We start from the raw sequence: 16,192 nt of genomic DNA, 5'->3' as shown, positions 1-16,192 counted from the left end.
GGGCTTAGGGAGCGGGCGGGGCTGTGGGGGCGGGGCTGTGGGGGCGAGGAGGGGGTAGCGGGCGCGAGGCTGGCGCGCGGGGGCGGGCCTTGGCGCGCGGGGGCGGGGCCCGCCCAGCAGCACCTGGGAAACGCCCGCGGGGTTTGGGGCAGGCGTGGCCGTCGGGGCGGAGGGCGGTGGCCGGCCGCGGTCCGGGCGTCAGGCCGGGCGGCGGGGGCGGCAGGGAGGCGGCGCTCTGGGGCCGCAGGCGGACGTACTCTGTGAGCCGCGCCCGGGCGCCTGGGCAGGCGCCTCCCGAGTACCGGCGCCCATTTTGCCCGCCCGCTAAGGAGACCCGTGCGCGGCCTACACGCTTGGGGGACAGCCCTTTAAGACGACATCTCCGCGAACGCCGGCCTCTTGAGCCAGGGGGACGCTCTTTTGAAAGTCAGTCCCAAAACAGTTAAGGTTTTATTTTATTTTGTTTTATTTCCAAGTCACAGCCCCCGAATCTCGTACAACTCTCCCTGGACCACTTCCGGTTGCCGGCCCGCGCCTCATAACTTCGGTTCGAGTGACCTCGGCCCGGGATGCCCCTCGGCTCACCCCGGGCTCACGTCGCGATCCTGGCTTGAGTGGCCCAGGGTGGGAGACCTGGAAGTTTTAGCCTAGCTGTTCTCAAGGCGGATTAATTAGCCCAAGAAACATTATATTCATGTGAGTAACCTTTTGCAGAAACAGTGTTATACTGTATCTGAAAAAGTATCACTCTTAAGCTTGGCTGCTGCTACTTTCTACAAAGGCTTTTAGGTAGCTATTTGTTGGATACAGGGAAGGGGAAATGGAGAACTTCAGTTTTTATTCAAGTTCGGATGTATCACATTAGGTATCCAGAATGCAAGTTTCCTCGGGTCTCCTTGTCTCGATGATATCAGACAGTGAAAATATATGTAAAAGTAATTTTATTTCGAGGTTTGTGAAACGTGCCAAGGATAAAAGTACAGATCTTCCAACTCACAAGTCTAGGAATCACACGTGGATTTTGGAAGCGATTCTAAATCAAAGCACAATATATGCCGTGCCGCCTCCACAGCCCGTCCGTGTTCGTGTCTTTGATTTGGTTTTCTACTTTGTGTAGTTTTGAAGCCAGGCAGGTATGGCAGTACTGGAAAGGGAACATTCCCAAGGTGCTACTTCAAGTGTTGATGCTTTGCTCTTTTCTCCCAAGTCAGTTCCAACCCAAGTCTCCCCACACATAGGGTCCCCATCCAGTGCAACGATCTGTAATGTGCACGCCAGCAGCCTCCGTTTTTACCTAACGATCTGTAAGGATCACGTGGCACATCTTTCTATAATTAATTTGATCATGATGAAGGTTGGAAAATTTTCGTGTGCAGTTACATTGGACCTGTCTAAATTTTCTCTTGTTTCAATTTTATATCATATGTTATTTTCAGTTACTGTTTGTGGCTAGTATGCCCCGTCCTGATGGAGCAGGAACGGCTGTTCTTATTATTATGATATTAATATTTGGTGATGGGATATAGTGCCTTTAGGCACTTTCAAGAAGAAAAATACCTTTTGTTTGTTATCGGCGGTAGTCAATCTCATATTCCAGAATGAGGTTCACTAACTTTTCTAATGCTCATGGCTGCCTTTTACAGCTCCAGGCATTTAATTGGAGTAGACCAAAATTATTAACATTTATGGCAAGCTTATTATATGCTACATACTAAGCATTTATATGCCTGGTACATGTAAACTGCCCCAGTTGAAGTCAAGCTCAACAACTTCCCCACTGTGTGACCTTGAGCAAGTTACCTAACTTCTCTGTGCCTTACTTTTCCTCACCTTTAAGTGGGGATGATAATAATACTGCCCACCTCATAGCGCCCTATGAAGATTGTGAAAATTAAATGAGTCAATATATGTAAACATATAGGAATGCTAAATAAAGACTATCGTGATTAATATGTTCTTTAATTCTCATTTTACACCTCAGGAAACTGAGGTGGAGAGACGTTAACTTGTCCAAGGTCACAAAGCTAGTAAGTGACAGACTCAGGACTCGTACACAGGCCTGGGCCTGTGGTCTTGGTAATTTCACTCATTGTAATTGGACGAGTTTATTAATTGACTTCTAATAAAATAAGCGTATTCAACTGATCAATGTTTAAAAACTGTTCATCAACCTGGCAATTAAAGCAAACTATACTTATTTTAAAAAGACACAAAAGAATTTATTCTGTAAAGGAAAAATGATAGTTTTACTTAGATTACTACCTAAGAGCCCTTCTATCTTGTATGTCACCCATTTAAAACCTAATTTACAAAATGCCTTACTAAGAAATTGTCTGTCTGGGCCAGTGTGCTCTCTGGCCCTGAAATCAAGGTGACCCTCATGGGGACAATCTCTTCTAGTGGATGATAAAGTTATGCAGTTATCTAAACATTTTTGGAACTCATTTGTATTTGCAGCTGGCAGTATTCCTTGAGTTGAGTTGCACAAGTTTATGTTCCATGTATTGTATTGCACCTTGTACCTAAGTCTATGTTGAGGTTTTAAAAGATTCGTCTTAGTTCGAGAAGTCCTGAATTTTGTAAACAAGTATCATGTGCAAATAAAATGTTCTCTAGTCAAATAAATTTGGGAAATGTTAACATAAAGTTTCTTTACTGCATAACTTGCCAGAACAGTTACTACACTAATGTGCTTTATGACTCTCCAAGATTCCCAAACTTATTTGACCAAGGAAAATGTTGGGAGCAAGTTTTCTAAGAATCACATTTTTCCACTCATAAAACCTGTGATTTTATAGGCTTTGATCTGAATCCCTCTCCCTCAGCCTTTGCATTTCTGTGCTGAGGATTTTGTTCGTGCTCATATGGTGACTTCTCTGTCCCTTGGTCACTGCAGTTGTCTTTCTCTGGGCCTGCATGCCCTCTGAATGGTAGCACACACAAATCCAGGATACTGCTGAGAGGTGGTTCCCAGGCTCATCTCTCTGATGCCCAGCATATTGACCTTCGGGTCACAGCAGCACATCACACTGCCTTTCTTCTGAGAATATTTTGTAGTAACTCATAGGCCTCTTTGTAGTGACTCAGTAACTCAGACCATCATCTCCAATCTCTTTGCCCTCTATTCCACTGGCATTATTTCCTTTTAATGTCAGTATAACCAATGCAATTTTGCTTTCCATTCAAAACAAATTTAAATGTCAACATGTTGGTTGTTGCTAGGACTTATCTATGAAGTTGAGATGGTCCTGAAACCCTTAACACATGGTTTCCACTTTTTTAAAACAGTTATTGGCCACATTTAAGTCTTTTGTGCTTGAAATCCGAATTTAATATATTTTATTTTGACATTAGTATTTACCAGGTTTTTGTTTGTATTTCTCTTTTCCAAAGCTCTGGGAAGGAGGAGAGGCAAAACAACTGTATCTGCAAATGGGAAAAAAGGGGGGGGCTTTGGAAAAAAATTATGTATAGCCAGAGGCTTATGCCTAGAGAATCAATCTCTACCCACATATACGTAGCCAATCATGACAACCACTGTGGCGTTCCTTTGTTTCCCTTCCCTACCCACCATACATATACACCTGTTCACAGAAACATTGCTTGACCAGTATCTGAGACTTGGGGTGCCCAGAACTGTGTCATTCCTGCTGTTGAGCAGTATACAGTACTGTGCTTTCGGGAAGACAGGACTTGCGAAATAAGCAAAGCAAATGTGTAAGGTGGTTTTGTTTAAATATAAATGTTACAGTAGTCAAAAGAGGCAAGAATTTTCTAAAGTTTTCATAGAGGAGGCAGGCACCTGGACTCTGCTATAATAGCACTTAAGATAGGCAGAGAGGCCCAGGGAGGCATTTTAGGCAAATGGAAAGCAAGAGCAAGGGTATGGAGCTAGAAATGAGCCTGGTATTTGGGGAAAGTTGATCTCAACTGCAGTGGTAGTTGTAGTGCCTGCTGGAATTGGTGACATATAGGATGTAGCAACTGAATAAGAGGGAGAAATCCAAGATAACTCAAAAGTTTTGAGTCTGCAGGATCAGGAATGGTGGTGTTGCCATTGAGAGAAATCAGGATTTGGTTAAGGAGAAAGTTTAGATGAGTTTGAAATGAGAGAGCACATATGTATGAAAACCAAGGAGCTTGCACCAGGCTCAGAGTCAGATGCACTCAGGGTATAATGGGTGAAGCATCTGGTTGCTCTTGACAGTCTCACTTTGAGGACTCTAACAACCACCCTCCCACGCTGCATTTCCTTTCCCACCTAATGAGAATAGGAGGTCTTTGTTTTGTGGGGCAGCTCCCCCAATGCCGTATCTATACTCTGGCCAAAGGTAGAAATACAGTACAACTGCGCTATAATGCTGTGAGTAAAGTCTAGAAGATTCACTCATGCAAATGCATATCAAGTTATTGTGAGGTCCTAAAATGAGATCTGGGGCTTGGGCAGAGGATCATTATAGAGAGAGTTTGCCCTACCACTCAAATGCTTCAGGAGGTATGCTTCCTTTACACCTCTCAAATGTGCTTCTGGTCTTCTGGCTTAGGAAGTCAAAATTTAAACCTAGTCCTCTATGGAAACATGGGCTCCTGTAACATCCTGCAGAATTACTAAAATAAAACAAGGACCTAGATGGATAACTTTCATTTGCACTCACTCAGCTCCAAATCACTGTGATCCCCAAAATCTCTTGCAGCTCAGAAATTCCATGAAGCTAGCTTACTTTTCCTAACAAGAAAATCCCCTTCTAGAAATGCCCATCCGCTATTTGTAAACTTTCTTAGTACACTGATAAATAGATCCTTTGCCCTTAAAACAAACTTTCAATTTCAACTCTGAAAGCCATGCATATATGTCCTTCAGAATCTTACCTTTTAAAATGGAAACTGCTTGGAAGTGGCTTTTACCTGGGGAATATGGCATGCATGTGTCTGTTATACTGCCTTCCTGCCAAAATAAGTGTGTCCTTAGGCACGCTCTTTGCATATTCTATTGCTAACTACATTTTGCCAGACACCGCTTGTGAATGCAGTACGTGTGAGACCACTGCCCCGCTTCCTGTAGTGCTAGTCCTACATTTCCACAGAACTCCTCACCTAGCCAAATTCTTGAGCGCTTTGCAGTCAGCAGCACTACCTGAGGCTCTGCCTGAGTGTCACTTCAGTTGTCTTGCAGAAAGCTTCAGATGTCCTTGGTTCTATTTAGGTTGTGCAAATAGACATATATGAGGTTTGGTTCTGGTTAGTGGTTGCTACTACCAGATCACCTTGCTTACTGGTGAGTTCATTCAAACCCAAAAAGTCACACCTGTGTCCTGTGCGCGGGTGCTGCAGGCTTAGGTGGAGAAAAGCAGGGCTAGAATTGGAACCCAAAGCCCAGAATGGCAGGAGAGGATGTGGGGGCTCCACCCGATCACCTCTGGGTTCACCAAGAGGGTATCTACCGCGACGAATACCAGCGCACGTGGGTGGCCGTCGTGGAAGAGGTAACTGTTTACATTTTGCTTATTTCTTTGATTTTGCTTTCAAGTAACTTGGTTTCTATTCCAGTCTCAATATTCTGAAGTCTTTGGTTTTATTTTTGATCATTCCTTTCCATTAGGAGACGAGTTTCCTAAGGGCACGAGTCCAGCAAATTCAGGTTCCCTTAGGTGACGCAGCTAGGCCAAGTCACCTTCTTACCTCCCAGCTACCTCTCATGTGGCAACTCTACCCGGAGGAGCGCTACATGGATAACAACTCTCGCTTGTGGCAGATACAGCATCATTTAATGGTACACATGTTGCTTAATTATTTTCCATTGTATTGAGACTCTCGTAACAGAGTACTCCATAAATTTTTCTTTTTCTGACAGGTCAGGGGAGTACAGGAGCTGTTGCTTAAGCTTTTGCCTGATGACTAACCTGGTATGTATTTCTATTTCTCCTCCGTCCTCCCCCTCTTTGTTTTGGCTCTATTCAGTTGTGGTGATTTTAATGATTTTTTTTTCCAGGTGCTGGGATTCTACGAAGATATGCTCCTTTGTTCTGTTCAGTATTTGGCAATCACTTCATCCACTACTGCAGTGCACCCACCCTTGGGCCTGGGGGGAGGGAGTGGGTTGAAAAACTGCTCAAGAAACAGAAGTTTAGGAAGGGTCATGAAGAATACTGCAAGTGAAACTGCAGAGAGAGGTTACGTAGGCAGAAAGCAAGTCAACAAAAGCACTTAGTCAGGATCCGTAACTTGAAATTGACTCCTTTGGAAATTGCCATAGAACCCTTAATGGACATCATCGGCTGGACCTGGGATCTGATGAATCCCACAAAAGTCAGCACCTTCTACAGAACAGATGCCCTGATCACCAAGGACTTGGTACTGATTTAGAGAGAAGAGAGCAGCTCCTAGCAGCATCAACATCTATTTGTCGCTTATTTGCCCTGCAGCAATTCACCTGCCTTTCCTTCTCCCATCCTGTAAATATCCTAGGTTTTGCTCCAGTGTTTCCCATCCCAGTACTGACCTAATTTGGATCTACTGAGTATTTAGAGGGCTCTGAAAAGAGATATGCATTGATGAAATTAGCTACAAAGGCTTCTGGGCCTTTTTTTCTATCTGAAATCGTGTCTTCAAATTACTGGAAGTTGCTGATCAAAATTGTGGGTTCTTAAATTCATTCTCTGATTACAGATATTTTAAATAAGCTGGTTTCTATAAGAACTTCAAGAAAAACCATTTTAGCTGCTTAACTGGCACCTTTCTCAGGAAGTAATAACACCAAATATTGCTGATTCCTAGGAAAACATTTACTACTTGTAAAAAAATTTCCTGAGTTAAAGTAGTCATAACAGTTTATATACATTAAAAGTAAGGTTTTACTTTAAAAAAAAAAAAAAGTCTTGGGAATAATAGCTACCATGTATTGAGTCCTTTCTGCCTTCCAGGCACTATTGTATGTACCTTATATACTTTATCACATTTAATCCTCCTGTCAATGCTTTGAGGTAGGTATGATTCCCATTTTATATATGAGTAATAAAAAAAGCTCAAGGAGTTTAATCATTTATCAAGGGTTTCTTCTGCGAATGATAGAGCCAGGCTGCGCCGTCGGCTCCTCTAGCCTAACGTTGGTTTACAGTATTCAAAAAGAGTTGATTGAATTCAAGGTTTTTTTCTTCCATGTAAAGCTATTTATATCTTCCAAGCCTAATGAAATGGATATTATAAAAATACAGTTGATTCATCCTGTGTTTGGGAAGAGTATTTTTAGTGTAATTATTTTCCAGCAATTGTAAGGGCATACTGCTTGTCTCAGAAGAAAATTCCACGTAGAGGGGCTTTAAAGTCTTAATGGAAAAAAGGAAAATAAAAATCATTTTTCTTGTTTTAGTTTTCTGGATATGCCGCAGAAGGATCCGTGCCAGAAGCAAGCCTGTGAGATACAGAAATGTTTACAAGGTAGTACATTGTAAAATGCTTTAAAAATATTTTTCCACTGTGAACTAACTATAAGAGACCAATTATTCTTTTATCTGTATTAACTCTTTTTTAAGAATGTAACATATATGTAATTATCCTGAAGATTCTCTTCATTGTATCATCAAAGATGGAGAAAATAAAAATGTGATCAAAGCTAGGGGTTTTCACTCCAGGTGATTAGCATCACCTGGAGATCTTTAAAAACTTACCTAGAACAATTCAGACTTCCTGGGGCTAGGGTCTGGCTGGGAATCAGGCGAGAAAACTAACCAGGTGATTTTAATGCACAGCCAGAGTTGAGAATTACTGAGCTAAGCAAAAGGGTTTTTTTGTTTGTTTTTACTAAAAGGCTAGTTTTAAATTGGTTGGTTATACTTCACTGCAGCTGACAATTCACTTTTTAAAAGCAATCTGGAAGAGGTGGGGTTGAAATAACAATTGGAATTCAGGCTGCCAAAGCCATCAGCTAACTCTTAAAGGCAGAGGTGAATCTCAACTAAAGCATATTTGAGGTGATTTGTCCATTTGTCCAACTACTAAGTTTGACCAAATGTTGGAGGATTTTAGTTTTCTAATCAGTAAATGATTATTGCCAGAAGAGCAAATAGAAAAAGCTATAAGGCTATCTGAATTTGAAAAATTTTTAGTAAGTTTTCCCCACTAGTAAAGTAATAGATAGAGATGGACAGTCGTGAAAATATAGAAAGGTATGAAGGAAAAATGTTCAGAGTTCCCCCAAAGATTCACCACCAAAGAAATCCTTTGTGTATTTCCTTGGACTTTTAGCTTTCATTCTTGGACTTTTCATTTTTTGATGTAAGCAATATTTTATAAAATCTTTTAGATTAAAATCTGGATGTATAATAATGCCATTTTAGTTAAACTTTTCTTCCCTCCAACTTTAAGGAAAAGGAAAAAGTTTTTTGCATTGAATTCCTTCTCCCAAATAAATCCTTACCTTGTTTGAAATAACCCATGGCTAAGGGAAAAAATAAGTTAAAAAGAGCTGGTGACACCCCCTTAGCACAGTGTGGGAGGATTGAGAACTGGAAAGACTAAGAGTTAGCATTAAGCACTCACTAGATGACAAGCACCGTTATAAGGACATTATACATATTAAGCCTTTCATCCATGAGGTAGGTGCTACTATGACCCCCATTTCATAAAGGGGAAAACAGACACAGAAGTTATGTAATTTGACTAGGGTCACATAGCTAGTAAGAGGTATGGTGACAATTTGAACATCCCACAACCCCACCCTTGGTCTAGCTCCAAATCTGGACTGTTACCCACCCTGCTATACTGCCTTTCTAATCAGAATTGTCTTTCCTATCCTGAGCTAACTACTATGTACCCCATTTTAGTACTGGGGGACTCATTAACTTCAGCTGACCTAGAGCTTTTAGGTCAGGTCCTTCTTAACTTAGTGTTTATGTATGGTAGGGATCTGTAAATGTTTTATGAAAAAGGCCAAACAAGTAATATTTTAGGCTTTGGAGGCCAAAGGCCTTTGTTGTATATATTGTGTATGTGTTGTGTGTTTACAACCCTTTAAAAATCTAAAATCCATTCTTAGCTCCCAGCTGTAAAAACGGGCTGAATTTGACCCTAAGGCTGCAGTTTGCCAATTCCTGATGCACAGCCTTAGTAGGGGAGGTCTAACAATCAGCTTAAACTGTATGCAAAATAATGTGTGGTTTAGGTGCATTTTCCTAATTCATCAAATTAGTGACCAGTAATAATAATGATGTTAAAAACCAATGTCCTGGAAAAAGGTGCATGCTATCAACTCAACCTTGAAGGAAATTATATATTAAAATCGCTTTCAACCACTTTGTAAATCATACTTTTCTTCCTAATGAACCTGTTGACAGGTCTCTAAATTTGAAAGAATTCAGTGGATTTTGGTATATCTTCAGTGAAAAGGGGTGGAAGCACTGATCTAAACTTCCCTGTACCTTAGTCCTATGAGATCATGACTAGACTCTGCCTGTATGTTTTTCAGCCAACAACTACATGGAATCAAAGTGTCAGGCTGTCATCCAAGAACTGCGTAAGTGTTGTGCTCAGTATCCCAAGGGAAGATCTGTCGTCTGTTCAGGATTTGAAAAAGAAGAGGAAGAAAACCTAACACTGAAGTCTGCATCAAAGTAAAGTTCTGCTGAAGTGCTGCTCCATGTTTCCACCAAATGAATTTTTTTTATCCTCCTGACTTTCTTCAGGTCAGGTAGCAGCAAATAGCAAATGAAAAAGTCAGTTATAAAAGTTAATGAATATGCCATCTATGCAGAACAGGCAGAAATATAAACACATTAAAAGACAAATATGTAGAATGTAATATACTGAGCTGCTAAAATAAACCTGTTTAAGAGAAAAAGTTTGGTTTTGTACTAAATGTATTTTAAGACTATTAGATATAGGGTATTAATGAATTCTCTTGAAGTTCAGACCACTAGTGCCATTCATCAAACTTAAGTCCTGTGAGGTATGTTAGGTGAAAGGACTCACTTCCAGCATCACAATTTTGATGCCTTTTTTTTTCTTGAGATGGAGTCTCACTCTGTCACCCAGGCTAGAGTGCAATGGTGCGATCTCAGCCCACCGCAACCTCGGCCTACCGGGTTCAAGCCATTCTCCTGCCTCAGCCTCCCGAGTAGCTGGGATTATAGGCATGCACCACCACGCCTGGCTAATTTTTGTGTTTTTAGTAGATGGGGTTTCACCATGTTGGTCAGGCTGGTCTGGAACTCCTGACCTCATGATCTGCCCACCTCGGCCTCCCAAAGTGCTGGGATTACAGGTGTGAGCCAATGTTGATACCTTTTATAGATTATATGCTAAATTAATTCAAAGTTTCCTTTAAACTAACTCATTACCTTTTGCACTTCCAAAAATACAGAGCAAAAAGTGTCTTTCCAGATGCCAGTAAGAGCATTTCTTTCTGCTTTTGCATCCCCACCCCAGCAACTAACCAGAAGTGCTTAATATTCAGTCAGTGGTAAGAAAGGCATAGAAATGATGCTTGTAATGTTTAATGATCCTTAATTTATCATGAAGGAACTGAAGAAAAAATTTTCATTGGAAGTCAGGTAGGCAGCAAGATAATTCAAACTTAGTTGGTTTATCTATTCTTCATATCGTAATAATAAAAACCTGTTACAGAGGATCCAGACAATATTAATACAAAGCTGCTGAATGAAGCCTATTGACAGTTGTCAGTCACTTTATGAAGTAGGAGGAGGCAGCATGCAACAGGCCATTTGCTTTCCTCAAATGGATGCTTGAACCACCAAAGTCCGTCCTCTAAAAAAGAAAAAGATGACTAAAAGCAGGAACAATTTCTGCTAGGTTCCTGATGTTAAAATACCATGATTATTTGAGACCAACTGTTTTCCTTAAAGCAGCATTCCTCAGAGTGTTTCTAGGAATTGCTGTAACCAGAAGAAAAAAAAAAGCTTCTGTGTTCAGGTAAGTTTGGGGAATGCTAGGTTGCATACAAGTAAACAGGTTAATTTCCTGTCAGACTTCAGAGCTTTCAAAAAGCCTAAGTGAACCTGTTTTGCATCTGTGTGTGTGAATGCTCTCCAGAGAGACTTAGAAAAATGCTGCCTTAGAGACGTTTGGTTCACAAACCAGAGTAACAGAGCTAAATCCCCATGAAATTTAAATGAAGTCTTGTGTTAATAATAAAACAATAAAACATTATACAACTTTAATGTTACACCATCTACAAATCTAAATTACATTTAAAATTATCAGTTGATAGTGGTACTAGGATTTACTTTAGGAATCACTGCATGATCAAATAGATTGTTTTTCTGTGTTTTATTGCTTATTTTTACTGAGTTAACTACTCCAGTTTCAGACTCTTTTAAATGTTTTTACGCTAAAGTATATGTATTAGTCCATTGTTGCATTGCTATAAAAAATGCCTGAGACTGGATAATTTATAAAGAAGGGGTTTAGTTGGCTCACAGTTCCATGGGCTGTACAGGAAGCATTGCACTGGTATCTGATGGGCTTCTAGGGATGCAAGTGCAAGGAAACTTAACAGTCATGGCAGAAGGCAAAAGGGGAGTGAGCACTCCACATGGCCAAAGCAGGAGCAAGAGAGAGTGAGGGGTGAAGTGCCACACACTTTTAAATGACCAGATCTCATGAGAACTCACTATCATGAGTAAAGTACCAAGAGGGGATGGTGCTAAACCATCCATGAGAAACCCACCCCCATGATCCAATCACCTGTGACCAGGATGCACCTCCATTAGGGAACACAGTTCAACATGAGACTCAGTGGATCCAAACTGTATCAGTATACTACTTTCTTTCGGTTTTGAAAGGTTCAAATCAGTTCTTTCCTTTAAAGGATTGTCTCAGTGTAAGTCAACAAATCTATTTGAAGACATTAATTTAACTCTTATTATTCTTAGCTACTATTATGATATACAAAAAAATAAAATAGCCATTATAAAAGGCTTAACATTTACTGAGTGCTTCTTATTGCTAGGGACCAACATTAACACTGAATGTCAGTCTTAAGGAAAGAACTCTAGGAAGGTGAAAACTATGATCTCCCAGTTTAGAAACCGCCCCCCCCCCAAAAAAAAAAACAACCGTTAAGTTGGCTATTAGTGATGCTACATTTAATCACTTGGTTAGTGACTGACCTTTTAGCTAGAAAAAGCCCTTGCTCTTCCACTTTGCCACAGTGCAACAACTCCTTTCCTTGCATTCACTCCATACGATTCCTAAGACATTTAATGAACTATAATATTACACTTGTGTTCAGTGTTCAGAAGGCATCTGAAGTTGTATGGCACTTAATATAAAAGGCCTTAAAGCCCTGTTAAGCAAAACTCTTCATTTTTTCAGCACCAGCTTCCAACTCTGTACTTCAGTGGTTCTCAGTCTCAGCTGCTCATTAGAAAAAGCTAAGACTTTAAAACCTTGGGATGCCTGAACAGCACCCCAGACCAGTGAAATCAGAATCTGTAGGATGAGAGCCAGGCATTAGTAGTTTTTAAAATTTCACAGGTGATTGCCAAGTGCAAGCAAGGATGAAAACCACTGCTCTCAATAATGTCATTTCTTACCATCTTAAAATTTAAAAAGACAGTTTTGACAAGTCAATAAGCTGACTTTAAAGCTTTATACAAATGTGAAAAAGTGCAACAGTTTTCTTTTTAAAAAGTATTACGATTCATGACCCTTAAAAAGAATACAAGCATCAGAAATATAAGCTACACCATATGACTTCTAGAAAAATCAGGCTCAGAACTAAAATAGGTTTTCTGCCCAATTACTCAAATGTTAGTGTGACCTCTTAGAGAATTGGGCAGAAAATGTATTTTAGTTCTGGGCCTGATTTCCGAGAAATCATACTGGATTTCATGACAGATAAATGAAGCTGATAATTTGGTGGAGGGAGCAGAGGGCAGCAGTCAAATTTTTATCTGGGGTCCAAAACTGGCTGTGAGCTTCCCTCTGAGAAGAAATTGACATCATCATGAAACATTGATGATACTCAGAAATTTCAAATCCATCAGTGTACCATTTTTTTTTTCAAGCAGATTCCCAAACTGTTCCAAATAAGAGCCCAGCCATTAGTTATGCCCATCTTTCTGGCAACCATCAAACGAAAGAATGATGGAGAGACTATTCTTACAATAGTTAACCACACAATAACTCTGCTTTCCAAAACCAGAAGCACCCACCCCAAGAGTATGTTGGCTAGAATTATGCAAGAGTTCATTCCTTATAGAATCTGGTCCTCCAACTTGAATCGTCTTCTGCCAGCATCCATGAGACAGTAACTGCCCAGATCCAGTAGCAAGGACTGTCATCCCAGTGGTGGGGGAGTCAAGAACCCCACTGTCCTGTTAATGAATATCTGGAGGCTGAATGGCAGGAGATGGCAGCAAACAAGTGGCCATTTGGGAGGAGAGTCATGCTAATAGATTATCACAATGACAGTAACACGACAATGGGCTGCTCAGGCAAGGGTCCCCACCACCACATCCCTCCCCCGACCCAGCTCCCGTGTCAGCAATGAGGATACACATCCTTGGGGGAGACTGAAACATTGGACTCCATCTGTTGAGCCCGAGCAGGCAGCCGCCAGGAAGTGCCCCTGGATCTGTCTCTGCTCTCCAACTCTGGGGAGAACCTTGGAAAGAAGAGACTCAAACGTTCTACCTCTCCTGTAGCATACTCCAAGTCCCCATCCCACCAGGTCCCATTGCAGGAGAGACGCTGGGTCAAAGGGTGGCTCAAAGTGGCGAGGACGCAGGGCGGACCCACAGTAGCCTGGAAGGGGACAGAAGGGGTCCCTGATGCCATCCTATTGGTTGACAAGTTGGAAGCCTTGAGTGCGGTGTCACCACGTCGCCGCCACAAGGGGGCGATGAAACTCCGAACACATTCCAAGTCAAGTTTCTCTGGGCCATACACAGCGACAACGCTCTTCCCAAGGAAAAACTTCTGCCCCACCACCACTAATTAGGAACGTTATTGGACTCTGCTACTGGAGAAAATACGTGCCTAGCTCAGCAGGCCTCTCCAGTCAAATGAAAATAGTGCACTGAAAGGTGGAGCTGCCTGGTCCTTGAATCATCTCGGTTTTGCATGGAGGAGTGGTAGCTGTTCTTTTGGGGGAAACCTTAACTCCCACTTCACCACCTGAAACAAAGATGCTGGCACAATAGGGCCTTGATTCACAGGTACCTCTAAATGCCTGAGCCTACTTCACTGATGGTTCAGCTAAACTGAAAACAAGGTGTGCAGCTGTGCGTGTTCAACCTCCATGCCAGCTCTGTACAATCCCAAGTGGGCGCTGTGGACTCACATAGTGGGCAGAACTCACAGCCATTCTCATACTAGCAGGATGAGGCCAACCTGCAATACTGACCTCAACCATGACCCTCACAGTCCTAGAGACAACCAGCTGGGAAAAAACTTCAGGAGAGACCTACCTACAGATCTTAATTCAGACAATCAGGATAGAGTCTGAGGCCAGACTATTACAACCTACTCAGGGTAATTTAGAACCACCTGCTAATCTTTGCTGTACTCACCAATAATCACAGGAAAAACAGATGCACCCACTGGAGAGGCACTGGGTGGCCAGTCTCCCCACATGCAACCCAAAGGGGCACAGAGCATTTTGGTTAGCTTTGCTGTTACCATCCCATTGCTGTGGGTAAGTCACACAGCTAAAGTGGCTGCAGTCACTATCACCATATATGGCATAACCCAAGAGACCCAGATGTCAGGAGAGGCAGAGTATGGGGAAGCAGGAAACAGATGACTCAGTGTCACTACATATATCCATATCAATATATATAGATATAAATATATAGCAAACAAAAATTTAGAGGAGGATATATAAGGTTAAGAGACTTATTCAAATCATGCAAATACAATGTGAACCTTGCATGAATTTTGATTCAAACAAACTAAATGTAAAATACTTGAGACAAGGAAATTTTGAACACTGATCAGATTTTGGATATTATGTAATTACTGTTAATGTTTGATATGATGAGGTACTATATTTATGATTTTTAGAAATAATTTTTACCTTTTAGAGATACATACTGAAATATGATCAAATGACATTTTGATATTTGTTTCACAATAATTGGTAAAAATGAGCATAGCTATAATTTTGTTGTAGGTGAGTGATAGATACATGGGGGGATTATTGCACTATATTCTCTACTTTTATATATTCCTGAAAGCATCCATAATAAAAAGTGAAAAAAAAAGTTCTTATAGAAAAATACACAGCAAAGAGGCTCATACCATAATGGTTTTGAGATGATTCATACATATTGCAAACAAAATGGCTTATGTTTCCTTAAATGTAAGGAGAAAAACACAAATAGGTGATTTCTGTAAAGTTCCACACATCCACTGGTAGTTTTGATTTTCAAATTCAATACATCATTCTCAAGACGGGTTAAAATGCAAACATTTTTAAATGTATGGCCTTAGAAACACACTCATATTTCACAAGAGATCATCTCCAAGATTAATGATTAATTCTGAGTAAAACTAACCTTTAATAGTGAGTTTTCTTTCTATAAAGTCATTATTCATACATTCCACAAATACTCAGCACCTATTAAGTGCTAAGCCCTGTGAGTATAATGGTGAAGACAGAAGTCTTACCCTCTGAAAGCTGACTGATATTCTGGTTGGGACTGTAGACATGGTAACATGCCACTACAGCAAAATATGCTAAGATTCTGTGTGTATGCATGTGTGTGTGTGCGTGTGTGTGCATGTGTAAGCTTTTAAAGAATTCTAGAGGTTGTGGTCGTCATGAGATGGTAGATTACACTTGACGGAAATTTACTTCACATGTATCACAAGAAAGATACAATATGTATCTTTCTTAATTCGGAATCCCTAGAAAGCTACTTCTTTAAAATTCTGGTTTAAATGTTATATTTCAAACTAACTAGATAAAAAAAAAATAAATAAAAGTGGCACAGAGGAGTTATGGCCACCCCTAATGTTTTGATAAGAATACTTCATTCACATTTCAAAGCTTAAAACCTTTTCTATGAAATAAAAATCCAAGATCTTCCCTTTCCCACCTAAATCACTCGTTTTACAATAAATAAACCCTTTGGAAACAGCCATGAGATACATTATCCTGTATGGTAGAAAACATTCCTGGACAACATCGGATTTTTCAATTATAATAATTATGCTGCCAATTTTGTCGGCA

General features: G+C 40.8%; 2 protein-coding genes across 4 annotated transcripts in view; both read left to right on the top strand.

The window, feature by feature from the left end:
- MTCP1 (mature T cell proliferation 1) overlaps positions 1-7,366 on the top strand; it is an 80,188-nt gene extending 72,822 nt beyond the window's left edge. The window contains 4 exon segments of the mRNA NM_001194094.1: positions 5,332-5,483; positions 5,600-5,770; positions 5,852-5,903; positions 5,990-7,366. Of these exon segments, the coding sequence (NP_001181023.1) occupies positions 5,379-5,483; positions 5,600-5,770; positions 5,852-5,899 (324 nt within the window). The 5' untranslated portion in view covers positions 5,332-5,378 and the 3' untranslated portion in view covers positions 5,900-5,903; positions 5,990-7,366.
- CMC4 (C-X9-C motif containing 4) lies at positions 183-9,832 on the top strand. Of its 3 annotated transcripts, none has more exon segments than NM_001260781.1 (3): positions 183-696; positions 7,367-7,434; positions 9,461-9,827. In NM_001260781.1, coding segments are annotated over 2 exon segments (207 nt in total). In that variant the 5' UTR covers positions 183-696; positions 7,367-7,376; the 3' UTR covers positions 9,610-9,827.
- Positions 9,833-16,192: the final 6,360 nt, after the last annotated feature.

Source organism: Macaca mulatta, chromosome X, assembly GCF_049350105.2.
Source record: "Macaca mulatta isolate MMU2019108-1 chromosome X, T2T-MMU8v2.0, whole genome shotgun sequence".
Classification (NCBI taxonomy): Eukaryota; Metazoa; Chordata; class Mammalia; order Primates; family Cercopithecidae; genus Macaca; species Macaca mulatta.
Note: the sequence above shows the minus strand (reverse complement) of the source record. Positions and strands in the feature narration are given on the sequence as shown.

Bases quoted from the DNA above. Each gene is read 5' to 3' on its own strand.
- CMC4 (XM_015128568.3), top strand. From the start codon at position 7,377: ATGCCGCAGAAGGATCCGTGCCAGAAGCAAGCCTGTGAGATACAGAAA. The intron at 7,435-9,460 runs GTAGTACATTGT...TATGTTTTTCAG, and splicing joins GATACAGAAATGTTTACAAG to CCAACAACTACATGGAATCA.